This window comes from Pygocentrus nattereri, chromosome 7 (genome assembly GCF_015220715.1).
Source record: "Pygocentrus nattereri isolate fPygNat1 chromosome 7, fPygNat1.pri, whole genome shotgun sequence".
In the NCBI taxonomy this organism is placed as follows: Eukaryota; Metazoa; Chordata; class Actinopteri; order Characiformes; family Serrasalmidae; genus Pygocentrus; species Pygocentrus nattereri.
This window is the reverse complement of record NC_051217.1, coordinates 43,467,087-43,485,974: the sequence shown is the minus strand read 5'-3', so window position 1 is coordinate 43,485,974 and position 18,888 is coordinate 43,467,087. Positions and strand designations below refer to the sequence as shown.

Sequence of the window (18,888 nt, the reverse complement as noted above, 5' to 3'; positions counted from 1 at the left end):
TCCCATGTGGTTTAACAGTGTGCATGGTAAATGTCTTTTAACAGTATTTTTAACACATTTATAGAAGCATTATTATAGAATACATTACTGAATACATTTAGAACAGTATATTCAGTATTCAGCCATCACTACTTTACGTATTCTTCCCAAATCCTGTATACCAGTAGTAGTACATGGTTTCAGATGCAGTCATTTATGAAATAAGTGGTTTCTTCTTTTACACTGCAGTGAAACAACAGAAGCTGGGCATTCTTGCACTGAACTGCAACCTGTGAAAATGTATCTTAAGGAGAGGATTTTGCAAAGCAGGATTTCTCAGTTAAGCTGATAAGTCAAAAGTGAAAACTGCCCGACTGAAATGTTCCGTAGCTCTGCTCTTATTGGACAGATCTGACAGCCTACTGAGGAATCCTGCTTTGTGAAATCTGCCCCTAGCATTACACATCACTTTTGGTTTTAAGTAAATGACACAAAAACGCTTAAACTTTTTCCATCATCAACACGGTCAACCAAAACTAGAGGACTAAAACTGAGATTACTAGAAAGAGGCACGTCTGAAAATGCAAGTTCAAGTTTTTTTTTTCTCTTAGTGTGAAAAAGGCACGTGATCTGGTGTGCACAACATTAGGCCTAGAAATAACACACCACCAGAAAACTGACGAAATCAGACACTCTTTCTTTGTCAACACGGGCTCAACATGTAGAATCAGCCTTAACACTTTATGCTCAGATATTATTGCCATCACATCAAGACTATGTATTGATGTACTTTTTGGGGGGTTTCTGAGCACAGCAAATTCTAAACTAAGACTAATACACTACAGGAAGCGTAGGGGGCGATACGGCTTCTACTGTTTCATTTAAAAAGCTCTATAATGTTCATATGATCCACACAGTCGCTCTGACAGACTGTAATACACTACAGGAAGCGTAGGGGGCGATACGGCTTCTACTGTTTCATTTACAAAGCACTATAATGTTCATATGATCCACACAGTCGCTCTGACAGACTGTAATACACTACAGGAAGCGTAGGGGGCGATACGGCTTCTACTGTTTCATTTAAAAGCTCTATAATGTTCATATGATCCACACAGTCGCTCTGACAGACTGTAATACACTACAGGAAGCGTAGGGGGCGATACGGCTTCTACTGTTTCATTTAAAAAGCTCTATAATGTTCATATGATCCACACAGTCGCTCTGACAGACTGTAATACACTACAGGAAGAGTAGGGGCCGATACGGCTTCTACTGTTTCATTTAAAAAGCTCTATAATGTTCATATGATCCACACAGTCGCTCTGACACACTGTAATACACTACAGGAAGCGTAGGGGGCGATACGGCTTCTACTGTTTCGTTTAAAAAGCTCTATAATGTTCATATGATCCACACAGTCGCTCTGACAGACTGTAATACACTACAGGAAGCGTAGGGGGCGATACGGCTTCTACTGTTTCATTTAAAAAGCTCTATAATGTTCATATGATCCACACAGTCGCTCTGACAGACTGTAATACACTACAGGAAGCGTAGGGGGCGATATGGCTTCTACTGTTTCATGTAAAAAGCTCTATAATGTTCATATGATTCACACAGTCGCTCTGACAGACTGTAATACACTACAGGAAGCGTAGGGGGCGATACGGCTTCTACTGTTTCATTTACAAAGCACTATAATGTTCATATGATCCACACAGTCGCTCTGACAGACTGTAATACACTACAGGAAGCATAGGGGGCGATACGGCTTCTACTGTTTCATTTAAAAAGCTCTATAATGTTCATATGATCCACACAGTCGCTCTGACAGACTGGAATACACTACAGGAAGCGTAGGGGGCGATACGGCTTCTACTGTTTCATTTAAAAAGCTCTATAATGTTCATATGATCCACACAGTCGCTCTGACAGACTGTAATACACTACAGGAAGCATAGGGGGCGATACGGCTTCTACTGTTTCATTTAAAAAGCTCTATAATGTTCATATGATCCACACAGTCGCTCTGACAGACTGTAATACACTACAGGAAGCGTAGGGGGCGATACGGCTTCTACTGTTTCATTTAAAAAGCTCTATAATGTTCATATGATCCACACAGTCGCTCTGACAGACTGTAATACACTACAGGAAGCGTAGGGGGCGATACGGCTTCTACTGTTTCATTTAAAAAGCTCTATAATGTTCATATGATCCACACAGTCGCTCTGACAGACTGTAATACACTACAGGAAGCGTAGGGGGCGATACGGCTTCTACTGTTTCATTTAAAAAGCTCTATAATGTTCATATGATCCACACAGTCGCTCTGACAGACTGTAATACACTACAGGAAGCGTAGGGGGCGATACGGCTTCTACTGCTTCATTTAAAAAGCTCTATAATGTTCATATGATCCACACAGTCGCTCTGACAGACTGTAATACACTACAGGAAGCGTAGGGGGCGATACGGCTTCTACTGTTTCATTTAAAAAGCTCAATAATGTTCATATGATCCACACAGTCGCTCTGACAGACTGGAATACACTACAGGAAGCGTAGGGGGCGATACGGCTTCTACTGTTTCATTTAAAAAGCTCTATAATGTTCATATGATCCACACAGTCGCTCTGACAGACTGTAATACACTACAGGAAGCGTAGGGGGCGATACGGCTTCTACTGTTTCATTTAAAAAGCTCTATAATGTTCATATGATCCACACAGTCGCTCTGACAGACTGTAATACACTACAGGAAGCGTAGGGGGCGATACGGCTTCTACTGTTTCATTTAAAAAGCTCTATAATGTTCATATGATCCACACAGTCGCTCTGACAGACTGTAATACACTACAGGAAGCGTAGGGGGCGATACGGCTTCTACTGTTTCATTTAAAACGCTCTATAATGTTCATATGATCCACACAGTCGCTCTGACAGACTGTAATACACTACAGGAAGCGTAGGGGGGCGATACGGCTTCTACTGTTTCATTTAAAAAGCTCTATAATGTTCATATGATCCACACAGTCGCTCTGACAGACTGTAATACACTACAGGAAGCGTAGGGGGCGATACGGCTTCTACTGTTTCATTTAAAAAGCTCTATAATGTTCATATGATCCACACAGTCGCTCTGACAGACTGTAATACACTACAGGAAGCGTAGGGGGCGATACGGCTTCTATTGGGTAAGATGGAACAGCAGAAGGCATATTTTATTTTGTCAAAATAATCCTTAGTATAAATAAAATCCAAAAGCCAAAAGTAATTTTACAAAAGAAACTAATTTCACACAAGTTTCACCCTTAGTGTCGTAGCTCACTGCTAGCAGACCAAACTGTAAACACCTTCTCTGGTCTTCAAGATATTATGAAAGGCCCTGAGAGGTTAACTTTCCATGAGTTCAGGTTCCGCTCTATAGCACTGGAGTGAAAAACATTAGTACAGTGAGCTGTGCTGGATCTACCGGGTGCGGTGTAGCTGTCTGCAAAGGTTTCGGATAATCAAGCACTTAAAGAATCAATAAATTATTTTATTTTATTATGTCTGGAAGCTCTGGGGGCTTATTCTGAGAGTGAGCAGCACTCAGTGATGCAGCGTGTATGTTTCTCTTATCTCTGCTCTGGGACGGAAATGCCACCGGCTAAGATAATTCTGACACCAAATTTGCTTCTTGGACAATAATACACTGTCTGAAGAATTAAGTGCCCAAATGAAAGTAGTTACTACTTTCTTTTCTCCAATACTGAGTGACAAAAAGCATAGCCAAGACATTTCCATCATAAAGTCACTAACAGTTGACTGTTTTCAGGAGAGACGGGTGCACTAGTTTTGCTTACGTGTTTTTTGGCAACCACAGTAAAACCTCAGCATGCAAGTCTGTGTATCTCAGAGTTTCCTCACTTCAGGTTGTCTCCAGTCTCCTCTCCAGAGTTTACAGCCCTTCTTATTTCTGCCTCATTCATCTGATGCAGTTCGCTTTGTTTCTCTCTCACAACTGGAAAGGCCTGACTGCACTGGCCGTCAGGCATTGGCACGGCTCATTCATCTCAACAGGAAACTCCTGGTGTGGTTGGAAAATTGCAACATCACCAAACTGTAAGCAGTCGTATGCAAAATTTGGAGACTCTTGGTCAAAGTATGTTTTGTAGATTTCCTAATTGAAAGTAAGTTAACAACACATTTAAATACGGCAATTTCCTGCAAATTTTACTTCATGATTTCTATTTATTATTGTATTGAGGGGCAGTCGTGGCCTGGAGGTTAGGGAACCAGCCCTGTGACCGGAAGGTTGCCAGTTCAATCCCCAGAGCCATCAGTACATGACTAAGGTGTCCTTGAGCAAGACACCTAACCGCCAACTGCTCCCCGGGCGCCGTGGATAGGGCTGCCCACAGCTCAGTGCCCCAAGTGTGCATGTGGTGTTTCACTGCACGGATGGGTTAAATGCGGAGGTGAAATTTCCCTGTTGTGGGACTAATAAGGGTCTATTAAATTAAAACTGAAAAAGGTACAAGCCTTTTGGTAGCGTCATTTTCTGGGACAGACTACACATGACGGTAGAAAAAGTCTTTTAAACATGATCTCAAGCCCCTTGCCCCGTATCTTTTGGAAATAGAAACAGAACATGTTATTGATACTGATGGCAAATTTTTGTTTCTAATGTTTTCATTTCTTGCAAAAAAAAAAAAAAGTCTTCTAATTCAACCTACGTCACCAAACAGACAAACCTCTGGACCCCCCTGTGGACTAACATATGAAATCTTTCTTAAAACCATTTGGTATGTTGGCCAGTTGTGTGAGTATCTGTATCTGTACTGTACTGTCCGCCAATCGAGAGCTTCTTTCTCATGGTAGACTCTGAAATTCATGTACATCTGACTACAGCGGCATAGCTGGTTTCAACTGTAAAGTAGCTGGAGATTTGTACTGCAGCCAGACGTTTGACTACAAGTAGTGCTGTGGCACTGAACTGTTACAAACTCAGCACTTCTTTCCCTTGTTTACATTAATGTGGGATCACATGAAGGAAGCTGTTCACAACCAGCAGCGCTACCTCCATCACGAAGCTTTGCTGAGGCAAGCACTCTCAGACTCTGCACCACCACCCGTTTCCCAGACCCAGATTAACCTCAAGCCTAAACTAATAAAGTCCACGAACCCGTGGCAGAGGTACTGGGTGATACACCGGTTGAAGTTTGTCCTTAGGCATAAGTAGGGCTGGGCAACATATATATATGTATAATATATATAAATATAAATACACACACATACATTATATATAATGTATTTTATATATATATATATATATATATATATATATATATATATATATAATGCGCACACATACATACATACATACACAGAAACTGCATGTTTCATTGTAAAGAGTGCAAAATTATATTTTCCTGCCTCTAACCAAGCTAACATTGGCGTGGTTTGTACCTATTTATGGCATTCTAGCGTAGCAATTGCGACAAAACTCATAACTGAGGAAAAATGTCGACCAGATGAACTCAAACCAGCCGCTACTGCACTTTAGCGCACGCTAAAAATGGCTATTACGCTACAGGAGCATGTGATTCAGGACTCGGTGGAGCTGTACATGGCTAAACCTGGCTAAACTAGGCTGCGTTCGCTGTGGCGTTCGTGAAAGAGCTGATCTGCTCTCTTCCTTCTTGCTTGTAAACAAGTGTAAAATCCTGCCCTCGTGTTGCTAATTCTGTAGCTAATTCATGAGCACGTTCTGAAAGCCGTGGCCTGCGCGAACCAGTCAGGCCTCCGCTGCAACCCACAGACTCGCTCGGCTAATCTCTGTGGTGAGAAGGGTCATTACAACTGCGATCGCTATCTATCTATATCATGAGTACATCACACTGCAGTCACGTTACGTCCGCTTAAATTAATGGATAAAATCAGTGGTGTACAGTAACTGAGTAACTGAGTAAATGTAATTAGTTTCTGTACTTTAGTATTTTTGGTGTATCTGTACTGAAGTTTCTCCGTTCTGGACTTTTTCCTTTCACTCCACTACATTTCAGAGTCTAATATCCGACTTTTTCCTCCTACATTCTGAGAAATCTGTCGTTCCTTTTGGTTTCTGTGTGTATAAAAACATAACATGTCAAAACGAAAGAAGCACAAAGCCAGAGCACCAATCAGGGCCCAGCGGTCACTTTGTTTAGAGCTGGTTTTGACCTGTTGGTCATACCGACCCAGTGCAGCACGCGGTTCAACGTCAGCGCAGCAGCGTAAAACTTTGGGAGAGTCTGTTCAACATAAATGATGAACTAACCTAACTTTGTGTAAATAGAGCTCAATATAGAAATATGTCCACATATGCAGTCGAGACTGACGCGGCTTTTTTCTGAATTTCTACAAACACCATTTCATTTTTATAGTAAATGAGTTTGGGCTGGTTTATGTTTATGAACAGACGCCTACAGATCAACATAGTAAAGGAGCTCATCTGTGATCCTGAGTTTTAAAGCCAGTTTTTATTCAACTTAAACTTGGAACTAAGTTGTAAATAAATCTGAAACTGAAACTTTGCTTGTGTGTAAAAAGTGATTTCAGAGCCACTCGGTTCTCCCTGATGGAAACTGTTTACCTTCAGTGTTTTGTGCTTCTGATCATTTTAATAGACGTCAGCGTCACTAATTAATGAGGTTCTATTAAAAGACTGGTTTACCAAGAGAGACGCTGGAGGACTTTCACCTGAAATGAGTTCATGAAGCCAGTCTGGTTATAAAAATGATAACAGGACCAGATCAGAGCCAGAATTACTCTTTTAGTACTTTTACTTTATACTTAAGTACATTTGAAGGTAAATACTTTAGTACTTTTACTCAAGTGGAGGTCTAAAGGGAGGAACTTCTACTTTAACTGGAGTGATATTTTACCTTGGGGGTCTCGACTTTAACTCCAGTACATGGTTTGTGTACTTCGTCCAGCACTGGACAAAATAGAGTAAATAGAGTGAATCGGAGCGGTTTGGGTCGACATGCTTCATTCCGAGTTGTTTACAGTGGTGGTGATAGGAACCAGACAGTTAGGAATACACTGCTGATGCCTGAGACTCTGTTTCAGCACAGGTTTGCGATAACTTTATAGATTATTATGTACTTTTAAAAACACTTACAGGTACATGCAGGGTGTCGTAAGGCAGCGATGGGGAACCTCAGCCCTCAGTTCCCAATACAGTACACAAGGAAACCTTCGTTTCCAGATTCCATTCTATATTAATGTTTGCGTATAAAAACTCAGGAGAAACGTGCTGGTTCACTGGTGGTTTTGGATAGTAAATAAAATGGCTATATTTGCGTTGTAGACATCACGACCCCTGGTTCCATTCACCACCACTGTAAAGAAATCTGACTTAAGTTCCGCTGCAATTATCCACTTCCACTCTCGACTGCTTCAATTTCAACAACTGAATTATTCATAAATTTACTAATTTAATAAACCGCTCTCCATCCATATCAATCATTCTACACTGTTAGTAATGAAGGTTCTGTTCAGGTACATTTTCCGTCAGTCGAGGTACAAACAGTGTAAATGTTCCCTCAAAGCTCCAGCAGTGGGTTTAAGGTCCGATTGTGGACCTTAAATCAGGTTCTCCAGGTGAAAAGTTGGTATTTGTTCCTTTTCATAACCGAATGTTTTAAAACAGAGCAGTAGAGTAAAAGCCTGGAGGCGAGGCGAGGCAGGGTGTGTGGAGTCAGTACAGCTTAGAACAGATAATTTCAGTGGATGATGGTTCAGTAATGTTCCCTGACTAAAGGTACTGAGATGGACCCCTGAGGGTCCCACCCCAGTGATAGTTTCATACCTTTTTTCTGGGAGTGTGTCAAACAGTCCTTCACCAAATAATCATAGCACTTCCCAAACTTTTCTCTAGCTAATTTTGAGCAGAACTCAAACAGGCGAGCCAGTCCATGACTCTCAAACACAGCTCTGAAGGGCTGTACACACATAAAATCACCATGTTTTTCATTTTCACACAAAGGTGTTCACTTAACAGCAGACAATGTGTGTTTCAGTAGTGACCGTCCTTAATGTTCCACACTGATTTATGACTTTGGACACATTTATTTCTCCAACTGCTGGATTTCTCCAACCACTTCCTGCTCTAAAATGCAGAACCGAGGCTACAATAATAATAATAAACACCACCCATAGCGTAAAACTGTGTTTCAGCGGGGAAATGAGATTTAAATATATATAAGAAAAAACATACTTTACTTTTAATGTAAGTCAATGGAACCAAACATCTTTCCAAGTCATTTTGGATTGTTTTTTGGGTTGTTTTTCATCATGAATCTGAAAAACCTCGTATCTCCGTTTTTGCCATTTTCCAGTTTGTGACATAATTTGAAAATGCCTGTTGCCCTTTACACTGCGTGTGAATTTCATGATGAATGGACCAAAAAAACCCCCAAAAACAACCCAAAATGACTCGGAAAGACGTCTGGTTCCATTGACTTACATTAAGAGTAAAGTAGTTTTTTTTCCTTCTCCTGTAAAGTTACAATTCTGGAGATGCGAGGTCTTGTTCCAACAACAGCGATATATATATTGAAATGTAGGGGTTGGGTTTGGGACAGACACCTCCCGATACTCAGTACCCTGTAAATGATGACGGTGTGTATATTTCGTTTACTAAATTACGCAGTTTGAACTAACTCGGTTGGATGGTCCATCGAGGGTTAAAAGGGATTTCAGTGAGAGCAGTTTAGTAAATATATTACAAAAATAACCTCTTCAGAAAGAACACTGATATATTGCTCTGCAGGCTTCAATCCTTTGTGCACGCTAGTGTTACCAGCTTTGCGAGGCACGACTGTGCTAGTATTAATAAGCGGTTATCTGGTTATTCTTTAACAGTCCCATTCAACCAATAAAAACAATGACGTTTTCAGTCCATGATGTAAATCACTCTGAGCAGCGCAGTTCAATGTTTTACATTCAACATTTCACCAAATCCAGTTAAACGAGACTAATTACGCTCTCTTCGTAATGAAAGACGCAGGCAGTCGGTGTCCTTCAGGCGTCCGCAACATCAAACTGATATCAATAACAATATGTTACGCCCAGAAAAGATACATAATTTATCACACTAACATATCACCATATTGTCTGCCATGAAACGAAGGGATTCCTGGAGAAGCCAGAGGGTGTTTTCCTATATTTTCCTTGTGGGGAGGCTGGCAGAGAGGGTGGAGCGGCTAGCTGCCTGGGCAACGCTCCAACACTAATGGACAGGCCTGGCCAGCAGGCAGGCGGATATGCAGATCCCGCTGAACTTAAACAAAGCAGCCAAACTGGGTGTGACGCACAGCGCAGATACAAACACACTCAAGTCCTGACAGGTTGAACTTTTCTTCATGAGTCTACTTCCCTTTTTTGATGCCAGACTTGGATCTGAACCACTATAAATGTCTGCATGAGTGGAATGCCTTCCTACAACCATCAGGAAATTCCAAACTATGCTGAACAACATGATCCTGTGGTTCAGAATCGGCTGGACAAAGCTAAAAAACATACGGATAAGGTCCAGTACAAAGGGTGCCTGTCTGAGGTCTTAAGATTTGGATGCCGTGATAGACACATTATATCAGCAAATATGTAGGGACAAAAGTACAATACTATATTAAAGGGGAGTTCACCAACTTTTCCGCTTTTCTTTACAACGGTGGTGATAGGAACCAGGGGTCGCCACGTTTACAACACAAATCTAGACATTTTATTTACCACCAGTGACCCTAAAGGTGTCTTCTGAGTTGTACATGGAATGTTGATGATATTAAAATCTGAAAAAAGACGTTTTCTTTGGAGACTACTTTGCCTCACAACTCATTGCATGTATCCCTCCACCATGAATGGATGTGAAAGATACATTTTAGGCCAAAACCTTTCAAAACCATCAAATCTGGGGTAACTTTCAGAGGCATTAATCTCTTCAGACGTCTGGTTCCCATCACTATCACTGTAAACACATCTTCTCTACAACAGATACTTTCATATCAAACCAGCCTGAATGACTTAATTCAAGTTCAGGGCAGTCGTGGGCTGGAGGTTAGGGAACCAGCCTCGTGACCGGAAGGTCGCCGGTTCAACCCCCAGAGCCGACAGCACATGACTGAGTTGTCCTTGAGCAAGACACCTAACCCCCAACTGCTCCCTGGGCGCTGTGGATAGGGCTGCCCACCGCTCTGGGCAAGTGTGCTCACTGCCCCCTAGTGTGTGTGCGCTCACTAGAGTGTATGTGGTGGTTCACTTCTCGGAGGGGTTAAATGCGGAGGTGAAACTTCCCTGCTGTGGGATTAATAAGGGTGACTTAATCTTAATCATGCAGAAATATTCGACAAATGGTGGAATTCCCCTTTAACCGCAACCATGAGAAACACAGTAATACATGACTTTAATTCAGTAATCAGATTATAACGGTCTGCTCATCTAGTCTACTCTGACTGGCGGCTTTAAACCAACAGGTTCCATTTAACGTCCAAACGAAAACAAAATCATTCGATTACATCATTTGCGAGTTCTGTGGGGATAAACAGAAGGAAACTTGTTGACCAGCAGTGTGAGAAAGAAGCTGGCCAATAGGACACTTCAAACTGACCACAGGTCAGTGCAACATTCACCAGCGTCCACTAACAATCACACAAGCAGGCATTTCAGAGTGTGGTCTGCTCTAGCAGGGATAACATGGACGCAGTGAGTCAGCCTCCGTTCTGGCACATAAACCATCCTCATCTAATATCCCTCAGCTGGTCCTCATGTGCTCTGGGCACCGTGTCATGTGACCACCCATTCTTGACCCACACGTGCTGAAAACACACCACACCAGCTCCAATTCACCAGCACCAGGAAAAACGTTCAACAAAAATGTGTTTTTTGGCCTTAAATGTAAAAAATGTCTATTTGGAAATATAAAAAATTGTGTTTGTCTATTTTCCCCTGTGGGGCAAACAGTTTATCCATTCTTGTTAGTGGTAACGTTTTAAAACGTACAACTCACTCTCCACTTTATACACTCCATATCATTGCTGTCAGATGAAAACCTTGTATCTCCATTTTTGCTGTTTTTCAGTTTTGGCTATAATTTGAAAGTACCTGTTATTCTTTACATTGATTGTAAATTTTATGATGAATGGCCTAAAAGAAATGACCCAAACTGACTTGGGAAAAATTCTGGTTCCATTGACTTCCATTGAAAGTAAAGTATGTTTTTTCCTTCTCCTGTAAAGTTACTATTTTGGAAATACAAGGTTTTCTTAAAACAGCAGCGATATATGGAAATTAAGCTGCGAAAACAGCCCATTTTGAATTTGTGAGGTCATAAAAACCATCACACTCCACATATCCACATCTTCAGCTACACAGCAGTTTAGCCTGAGCTCAGTCCTTCAGCCTGAACTGCTTGCCGAGTAGTGGTTGGTTAGTGTAGTGGTTAACACCTCTGCCTTCTATGCTGTAGACTGGGGTTCAGTCCCCCACCTGGGTCAGCACCCTACACTATACCAATAAGAGTCCTTGGGCAAGACTCCTAACACCACCTTGGCCTCCCTGTGTAAAATGATCAAATTGTAAGTCGCTCTGGATAAGAGCGTCAGCCAAATGCCATAAATGTAAATGAATATAGGACAGCCAATCAGAACAGAGTCAATTTGCATATTTCAGTCTTAAAGGCACAGTAAGAAAATGAATGACTGGTTTTGGTAAATATACCCACATGAACGTCATAAGTGGACGTCGTAATAAAAAAAACAAAAATAAAATTCAGTAATAATGCAGGATATGGGCCTTTTAAGGTGTCAGAATACAAATGTGTTTTGAGAGCGTGTTCTGCTCACATCCAGTCCAAAGCTGTATATCAGCACTATTACATAACAAGACCCCTCTTAAACGGTACGGTCCCGCTGCCGAAGCAACTTAACTACCACGTTTGGCAACCAAATGCTGCTTTATGGGGGTATTTTGGTGAAGTTGCCAGTAGCTGTGTTAGCCTGCATGTGGCAGTAGTCATATCTTAGCCTCTTAACCACCTCGTAATTCGGAGGCTCCATTGACATTCGGAGGGAAAATGAAGTACGGCAATATATACTAGCATTTGTGTGCACGACAGCGGCGATATTCAAAAAACAATGTTCATCTTTCCCCATAAAGAAAAAACAACTCCCTTATGGGCGGTCCTTATATGGGCACAGCGGGAATGATGATTTCAAAGCAGGCCTGAGGACAGTGACCGTCCACTGTAGCGCAGAGCACTAAGAAGCACTGATCATCATCAGAAGAACAGAGAAAGGCCAGAGTAAAGCTGTGAGTCAGGAAAGTTAAAAGCAGGCCACCCCAGCTTCGGACCTACAGCTGGGCAATACTGCAAACGTGTAAGATCACGATACACAAGTTGGAACAGACAATGTCTGAAAAAAACACTATTAAGAATTATAAATATATACATTAATGAAATTGGGCTGCACAGTGGCGTGGTGGGTGGTGCGGTCATCTCACAGCAAGAAGGGTCTGGGTTTGATTCCCCGGCCGGGTAACCAGGCAGGGTTCTTTCTATGTGGAGTTTGCATGTTCTCCCCGTGTCTGCGTGGGTTTCCTCCGGGTTCTACGGTTTCCTCCCACAGTCCAAAGACATGCAGTCAGGCCAACTGGACATGCTAAATTGCCCCTAGGTGTGTGTGTATGTGTCTGTTGGCCCTGCGATGGATTGGCGACCTGTCCAGGGTGAATCCTGCCTTCCGCCTAATGACTGCCTGGGATAGGCTCCAGCACCCCCCACGACCCAGAAGGATTTCTTTATAAAACCAGCTTTTCACGATGAATCTGACATTCACCAGTGTTTTCACGTTTGTTCTTAGGTAAGAACGGAATCGACACACTCAAGAGCACGAGTGCGTGAACAGTTCCGTGCTTTAAGAACCCGTTTTGGTGAACAAGGCCCATGATTTTCAGCCAACATTTCACACACTGAGCTGCAACTCAAGTCCAGTTCAACTGGACTAATTATGCTCTCATTTTAATCAAACATATAGTTGGGACTGTTTATCAATACAGACAATATCCACCATATGCCCAGAAAAGAATGTTGTGATATAATTTATCACAATAACGATAAATGCTGTCATATTGCCCAGCCCTACCAGAGCCTATCCTGCAGAATCAACTCATCATGAAACACCTGCCACTTTCAAATAAAATAAAATACACCCCTACGAAAACGGAGAGACTTGGTTCTGTTCGTGACGGCGGCATATTTTAATGCATAATGCATGTATGCAAATATAAAGATCTAATAAATTGACTATTATCTGATGTACTTCAATTACACTATCAAATTACGTTAAACTGTTTCTGTTATACTGAACACTTGTCAACGTATATCAAATAAAGCTCAAGTAGAAGATGTTTTCACACTGTTCTGCCTTTATTACACAGGAAAGAAGAAACCATACAATTACACAGAGAAAACAAGTTCCTTTCCGTTCCGAACACTTAGCTAACAGAGGAAGACTTACACATTTCCTTAGGCTGCGTGTGACAGTCTAGGTCTAATCTTCATTCTCCAGCATGAGGATTATGAGGCCTACGGTCATACGCAAAGGGTTTAACACCCCTGGTGAAACGGCATGTATTGCAATTTTGTAACAAAGGCGCCTTTTCAGCGCCAGATTTTAACATATTGAAGAAAAAAAAATACATGAATTATTGCACCACAACATTTGCACAGGGCACGTTCTATGTTTTAACCCCCCCCCCTTTTCAATTCAGCAAATAAATAGTTACTGTGCACTGAAATGTGCGCTTTGTTCACTCATTTTCACACTCACAAAATCAACGTGTCAGCTGAACAGGGGCGCCTAAACTTTCGCACACGCCCGTATACCACGGGACGCCAGCTTGAGCTCCTATTAGAAGAGGCCAGAATGAAATAACAGTATAGGTCAGGGGCCACAGGGCCCATTTGCATTATGTAAATAAATGCAAATCTCTAATAAAGGGGAACTCCACCAAAGTTTCAACATTTCTGCATAAATCCGTGGCGGAGAGGTAAACAGAGCGGTCTGGCATGAAATGGTTCATCGTAGAGACCCCGATGACAGTGGTGGTGATAGGAACCAGGGGTCGCAACACATAAACCTCTTTTATTTACTCTCCGGAAACCACAAGTTGCCATATAACCACGTGCACATAACACTGCGTGTATGAATGCTTTATAAATACAATACAATACAATTTAACCTGGGCCAAACTGATTTCATGTAATAGCTGCAGGGCTGTGTAAGGCAGCTTTAGACGTCTGGTTCCCATCACCACCACTGTAAACCACTCTTACATCTGGAAGTTTCTCTAGAGCATAGTTTATAACACCAAACCACTCTGAATGACTTATGTTTACAAATGAGGGAGTTCTTAATGCTTCAGTCATGCAGAAAGTTTGGAAAATCGGTGGATTCTGCCTTTAAAATGTGCCAACATACGGCAAGAGTTCCAACTTGAGGAAGCCACGTGTCTGATGACACATGAAGGGACACACACCTGTAGAAGGACATAAAGCTTTGTACTGTAAAAGGACCTCAGGTTTGCCCATTACTGCGCTTTACTGAACATCAATCCATGTTACAACCATGTGTAACCAAGGTCTGGAAGCTGGCTTCCTATTCGGCTCCTTCTCGTTGGAATTTACCCCCGGTCCACCTTAAATGGCGCAGCCTGACTGTAACTGCTGCACTGCTTAAGGTGGAACGAGAAAATTCGGGTAAGAAGCTGGCGAGAGCGTGGCCTGGAAAGTCTTACGGCTTTAAAGTGAACCAAAGCAATGCAGCTGAGATGTTCAACCCATCACAGCAGCACGGGACCGCTCAAACGGACGACCTTAAGCCCTAATAGCACCAAGTGTAGAAGAAATGAACTTACCAGGCTTCAATTAGTCAATTAGTCGATATTACTGGAGACGAAAACGCGGTTTTCCTGTATAAACCCGAGCCACAGCTGTTCAGGACTATATGCTGAGTATTAGCGAGGAACTTTAGGACACTTTCTGGCCAGCAGAACTTTCCCTGGAGCTTCAGCACAGCCTACATTGAAGTCCACACGGCTGGAAGTCTGTCTGAGTTGACGACGCAGCAGCAGCAGCAGCAGAACTTCCCGTTCAGCGTTATTTCTTTTCCCACCCGTATTCCGGAAAGCCCCGCCTCACTTCACTGCGATTGGCTCGTGGAGCGGGTCCTCCTGCGCCGCGATTGGCTACGTCAAGCTGTCAGCTTGTGAGGATGCGCAATACGGGTGGGAAAAAAATATAACCGCTACACCTCCCCTCTTCCAGGATGTTGGGCAGAAAGGACCCTCAGAAAAGACACTCAGAAAAGACCCCGACTTGAAGACTTTAAAAACTGGACGAAAACAGCCACGAAAGCCTCTAAACTTTCGGATTAAGGAAATTACAGCATGTTTTAAACTGTTTGTAATGAAGAACTGTGCGTTTTTCTAGTGAACATGTACACTGAACACTGTGCGTCTCACAGAATTAAACGTTAATAGATTATAATGCAAGCAGGGAAATGTCGAAATAACTAAAACTAAGGACTGACATCAGTTCAGTCTTTTTTTCCTTCTTTTTTTGCCAACATAACAGTGCCATCTTGTGGCTGAGCTCTGTAAAAGCTGCATAAATCAACAGAGGGTCATTTTTATAAAAAAAACTAAGGATTTTATTGAGAAGCATGGACACAATGATCACGTGCGCATTAACTGAATCAATGTAATGGTGATACGATGATGATCATCGGTTGTCAGGCACTGTGTTTTCTGCTCCTGGATGTGCTGCACCAGCTGCTTGTCTGGCCATCGTCTCTCGTCCACCGGCATCCTGTCCGTCCTTTTCTGTTTGGACATCCTGGTGATCTGCCGCGCTTGTGGGCTTTCTCGGAGGCTCAAACATGGGCCTGTAGATATAGATGCCCCCTCCCACCCCGACCAGTGTGGCAAATGCGATCTGATTGAATGGTATCCGCCTTGGAAGCATGACGAGGAGTTTAGATGAAGCTCCTCAGTCCATAACAGAATCTTCTCTGGTTCCGTCCCAATCGCACTGCTGAGAGAACAGATGCGCTGATTAAAAGAACTCAACTGAAAGCTTTCAAGTGAATACAGATCAGTACAGTCAGCTCCTCAGTACCGAGAGCTGCAACCACTACTGCGCTACAGATGAAGAGAACTTGTGAGAGAACCATTAGCGATCCACCAAACCTAAAACGGGCCTCTTTCTATTCTTGATTTAAAGGAATAATCCAACAATTTTCCCTAAAAAAAAAGGATTTTTTCCCAGTTTTTTTTTTGGTGTTTGATTTAATCAAATGGTACAAATTCACTCATGCAAGGAAGGAAAGTGGAAAGCAATGATGTACGGAGTCACATCACTACACACACTTAAAGGAGAATATCAGTCTTTTTAATCAAAATTCCTGCCTAATTCACTCAATGAGACAAGCACCCAGCCATTCAGAGTGCTCTGATGTTAAACAGCTCAGCGTAAAGAAATGTATGCCCTCTGACATCTTTACAGTGGTGGTGATGGGAACCGGGCGTCACGATGACCACAACACAGATATAGACATTTTACTATCAAAACCACCAGAGAACCTACACGTGTTTTTAATAATAATAATAATTAAATAATAATAATAGCGCGGTGGGTAGCGCTGTCGCCTCACAGCGAGGAGGGCCTGGGTTCAATTCCCCGGCCGGGTGACCGGGGTCCTCTCTGTGTGGAGTTTCCAGCACCCCCACCGCAACCCTGACGGAGAAGCGGCTTAGAAAATAGGCTGGGGTTCAATCCCCCACCTGGGTAAGCACCCTACACTATACCAATAAGTCCTTGGGCAAGACTCCTAACACCACCTTGGCCTCCCTGTGTAAAATGATCCAATTGTAAGTCGCTCTGGATAAGAGTGTCAGCCAAATCCTGTAAACGTTCCTCTCCACTATGGATTATAATAAACACGCTTTAGGCCAGAACCTTCTCTAAACTTTTGTAAAACAACGTCTGAAACCATTTTATGTAGTAACTTTCCGTGAAGTAGCTTTCATGGATGGACATCTGGTTCCTAGCAGCACCACTGTGAACAATTCTGGAGTTCCTCAGTGGAATTCTGCTTTAAATCAATGGGAGTCATCAAATCTCCCCAAACATAATGACCATGGGGTCGATTATAAACAGAGGTGGGTGAAAAACGGGATATTCTTTTCAGACGAAGTAAACTCACATTTTAAACATGGACTTTAAAAAACCTACGGATTCAACATTTCACACACGGCGCTGCAGTAAATCCAATCAAACGCTGAGCTGGTGCGTTTAAGCGCTGCCAATACGCGCGACACCTGTGATCAATAGTGAGGCATTTGATCACAATAACCATAAATATCCTCATGTTGGATTTCTCGGTCAGCCAGACAGCTCAAGCCCAAAAATGAGGACTGTCCTTTGTGAAATACCCCCCTAGATTTGAAAGACCCCTGGAGAACACCGTTAGTCTCGTAGTCTCGTTCTACAGAGGGTTCTAGCGTCTACGCGAGGCTTTTACAATGACTTTTAAAAAAACTACACACTATGAAAAACACTAGAGCCCCGCTCTGCTGGTGGCATCCTGTATAAATAAAAATAAGTTGTGGGAATGAGATGATTACGTGGTGGACATGACTTAGTAAAGCATGGGAATGAGATCCTAATGCATGGCCACAACTTAATCATCTCATTCCCGTGACCACGCATTAGGATCTCGTTCCCACGTGTTAATAAGCTGTGGCTACACATTATTTTTATTTATACAGGATGTCACCACTGTAGAATTGCTCTAATACAGAGCCCCCTGGTGACATCCTGTATAAATAAAAATAACATGTGGCCACGACTTAGTAAGGCGCGGGAATGAGATGATTGTGTTGGCCACGACTTTGTAAAGCATGGGAACGAGATCCTAATGCGTGGCCACGACTTACTAAACTGCGATCTCATTCCCACATCTTACTAAGTCATGGCCACCACGTAATCATCTCATTCCCACGCCTTACTAAGTCATGGCCACCACGTAATCATCTCATTCCCACGCCTTACTAAGTCATGGCCACCACATAATCATCTCATTCCTACGCCTTACTAAGTCATGGCCACCATGTAATCATCTCATTCCCACGCCTTACTAAGTCATGGCCACCATGTAATCATCTCATTCCCGCGCCTGTCTAAGTCATGGCCACGCATTATTTTTATTTATACAGGATGTCACCAGCGGGGCTTAGTAAGGCATGGGAATGTGATGATTAAGTGGTGGCCACGCATTAGGATCTCGTTCATACGCGTTCATAAGGCGTGGCCACGCATTATTTTGATTTATACGGGGTTCCACCACCCTATAAGTGCTCTAATGAACTCGAATGTGAATCGTTTTAGGTGGGCTTGTCCTTCAGTGACTCCAACGGCTCATCGCGCCCTTCACTTACCCACATTCACTGCGCTCAAGGCAACAAAACCGCCGCTGCAGCTGCAAAGGACGACACGCTGAAAGTGCTGCGCACCGCAGAGACGGACCTTCCGACTGACCTTCCGACTGACCACAGCAGTAACAGCGCCGGACCAGCAGCACCACGATAAACAACCGGGTTTAATCGGCGCCGCTGCTCCTCTTCCTCTCACACCTCCGACGGAAGGGTCGCGCTGACGTACGGCGGGAGGGAGGGGACACACGAATGTTTAACATTAGCGTAAATAACAGCATTTATGGCTTATGACGTCTCATTTTCAACACTCTCGTGCGTCTGTGAGGGAATATCTCTACATACGTGACGTAGGATTTATAAACATTTCAAAACGTTTCCAAAATAT

The 18,888-nt window shown here is 42.8% G+C and overlaps 2 protein-coding genes across 4 annotated transcripts in view; both read right to left on the bottom strand.

Moving 5' to 3' along the window:
* rab27a (RAB27A, member RAS oncogene family) overlaps positions 1–15,252 on the bottom strand; it is a 38,544-nt gene extending 23,292 nt beyond the window's left edge. The window contains exon 1 of the mRNA XM_017705024.2: positions 14,925–15,252. The gene's annotated coding sequence lies outside the window, so the exon portion shown is untranslated. The remainder of the gene's footprint in view (positions 1–14,924) is intronic.
* Positions 15,253–15,694: 442 nt separating this feature from the next.
* On the bottom strand, positions 15,695–18,734 carry LOC108431682 (protein PIGBOS1). Of its 3 annotated transcripts, none has more exons than XM_017705000.2 (2): positions 18,507–18,734; positions 15,695–16,098 (listed from the first exon to the last, which is right to left on the bottom strand). In XM_017705000.2, the coding sequence occupies exon 2, from the start codon at positions 16,030–16,032 to the stop codon at positions 15,790–15,792; it is 243 nt and encodes an 80-aa protein (XP_017560489.1). In that variant the 5' UTR covers positions 16,033–16,098; positions 18,507–18,734; the 3' UTR covers positions 15,695–15,789. The 3 variants fall into 3 exon arrangements, with proteins under 3 accessions (XP_017560489.1, XP_017560488.1, XP_017560490.1); XM_017704999.2 differs by having other exon boundaries at positions 15,695–16,101; positions 18,507–18,732; XM_017705001.2 differs by having other exon boundaries at positions 15,695–16,101; positions 18,607–18,730.
* Positions 18,735–18,888: the final 154 nt, after the last annotated feature.

What these genes read in the sequence shown, in the direction of transcription:
- LOC108431682 (XM_017705000.2), bottom strand. Translation starts at nt 16,032, where the DNA reads ATGCTTCCAAGGCGGATACCATTCAATCAGATCGCATTTGCCACACTG.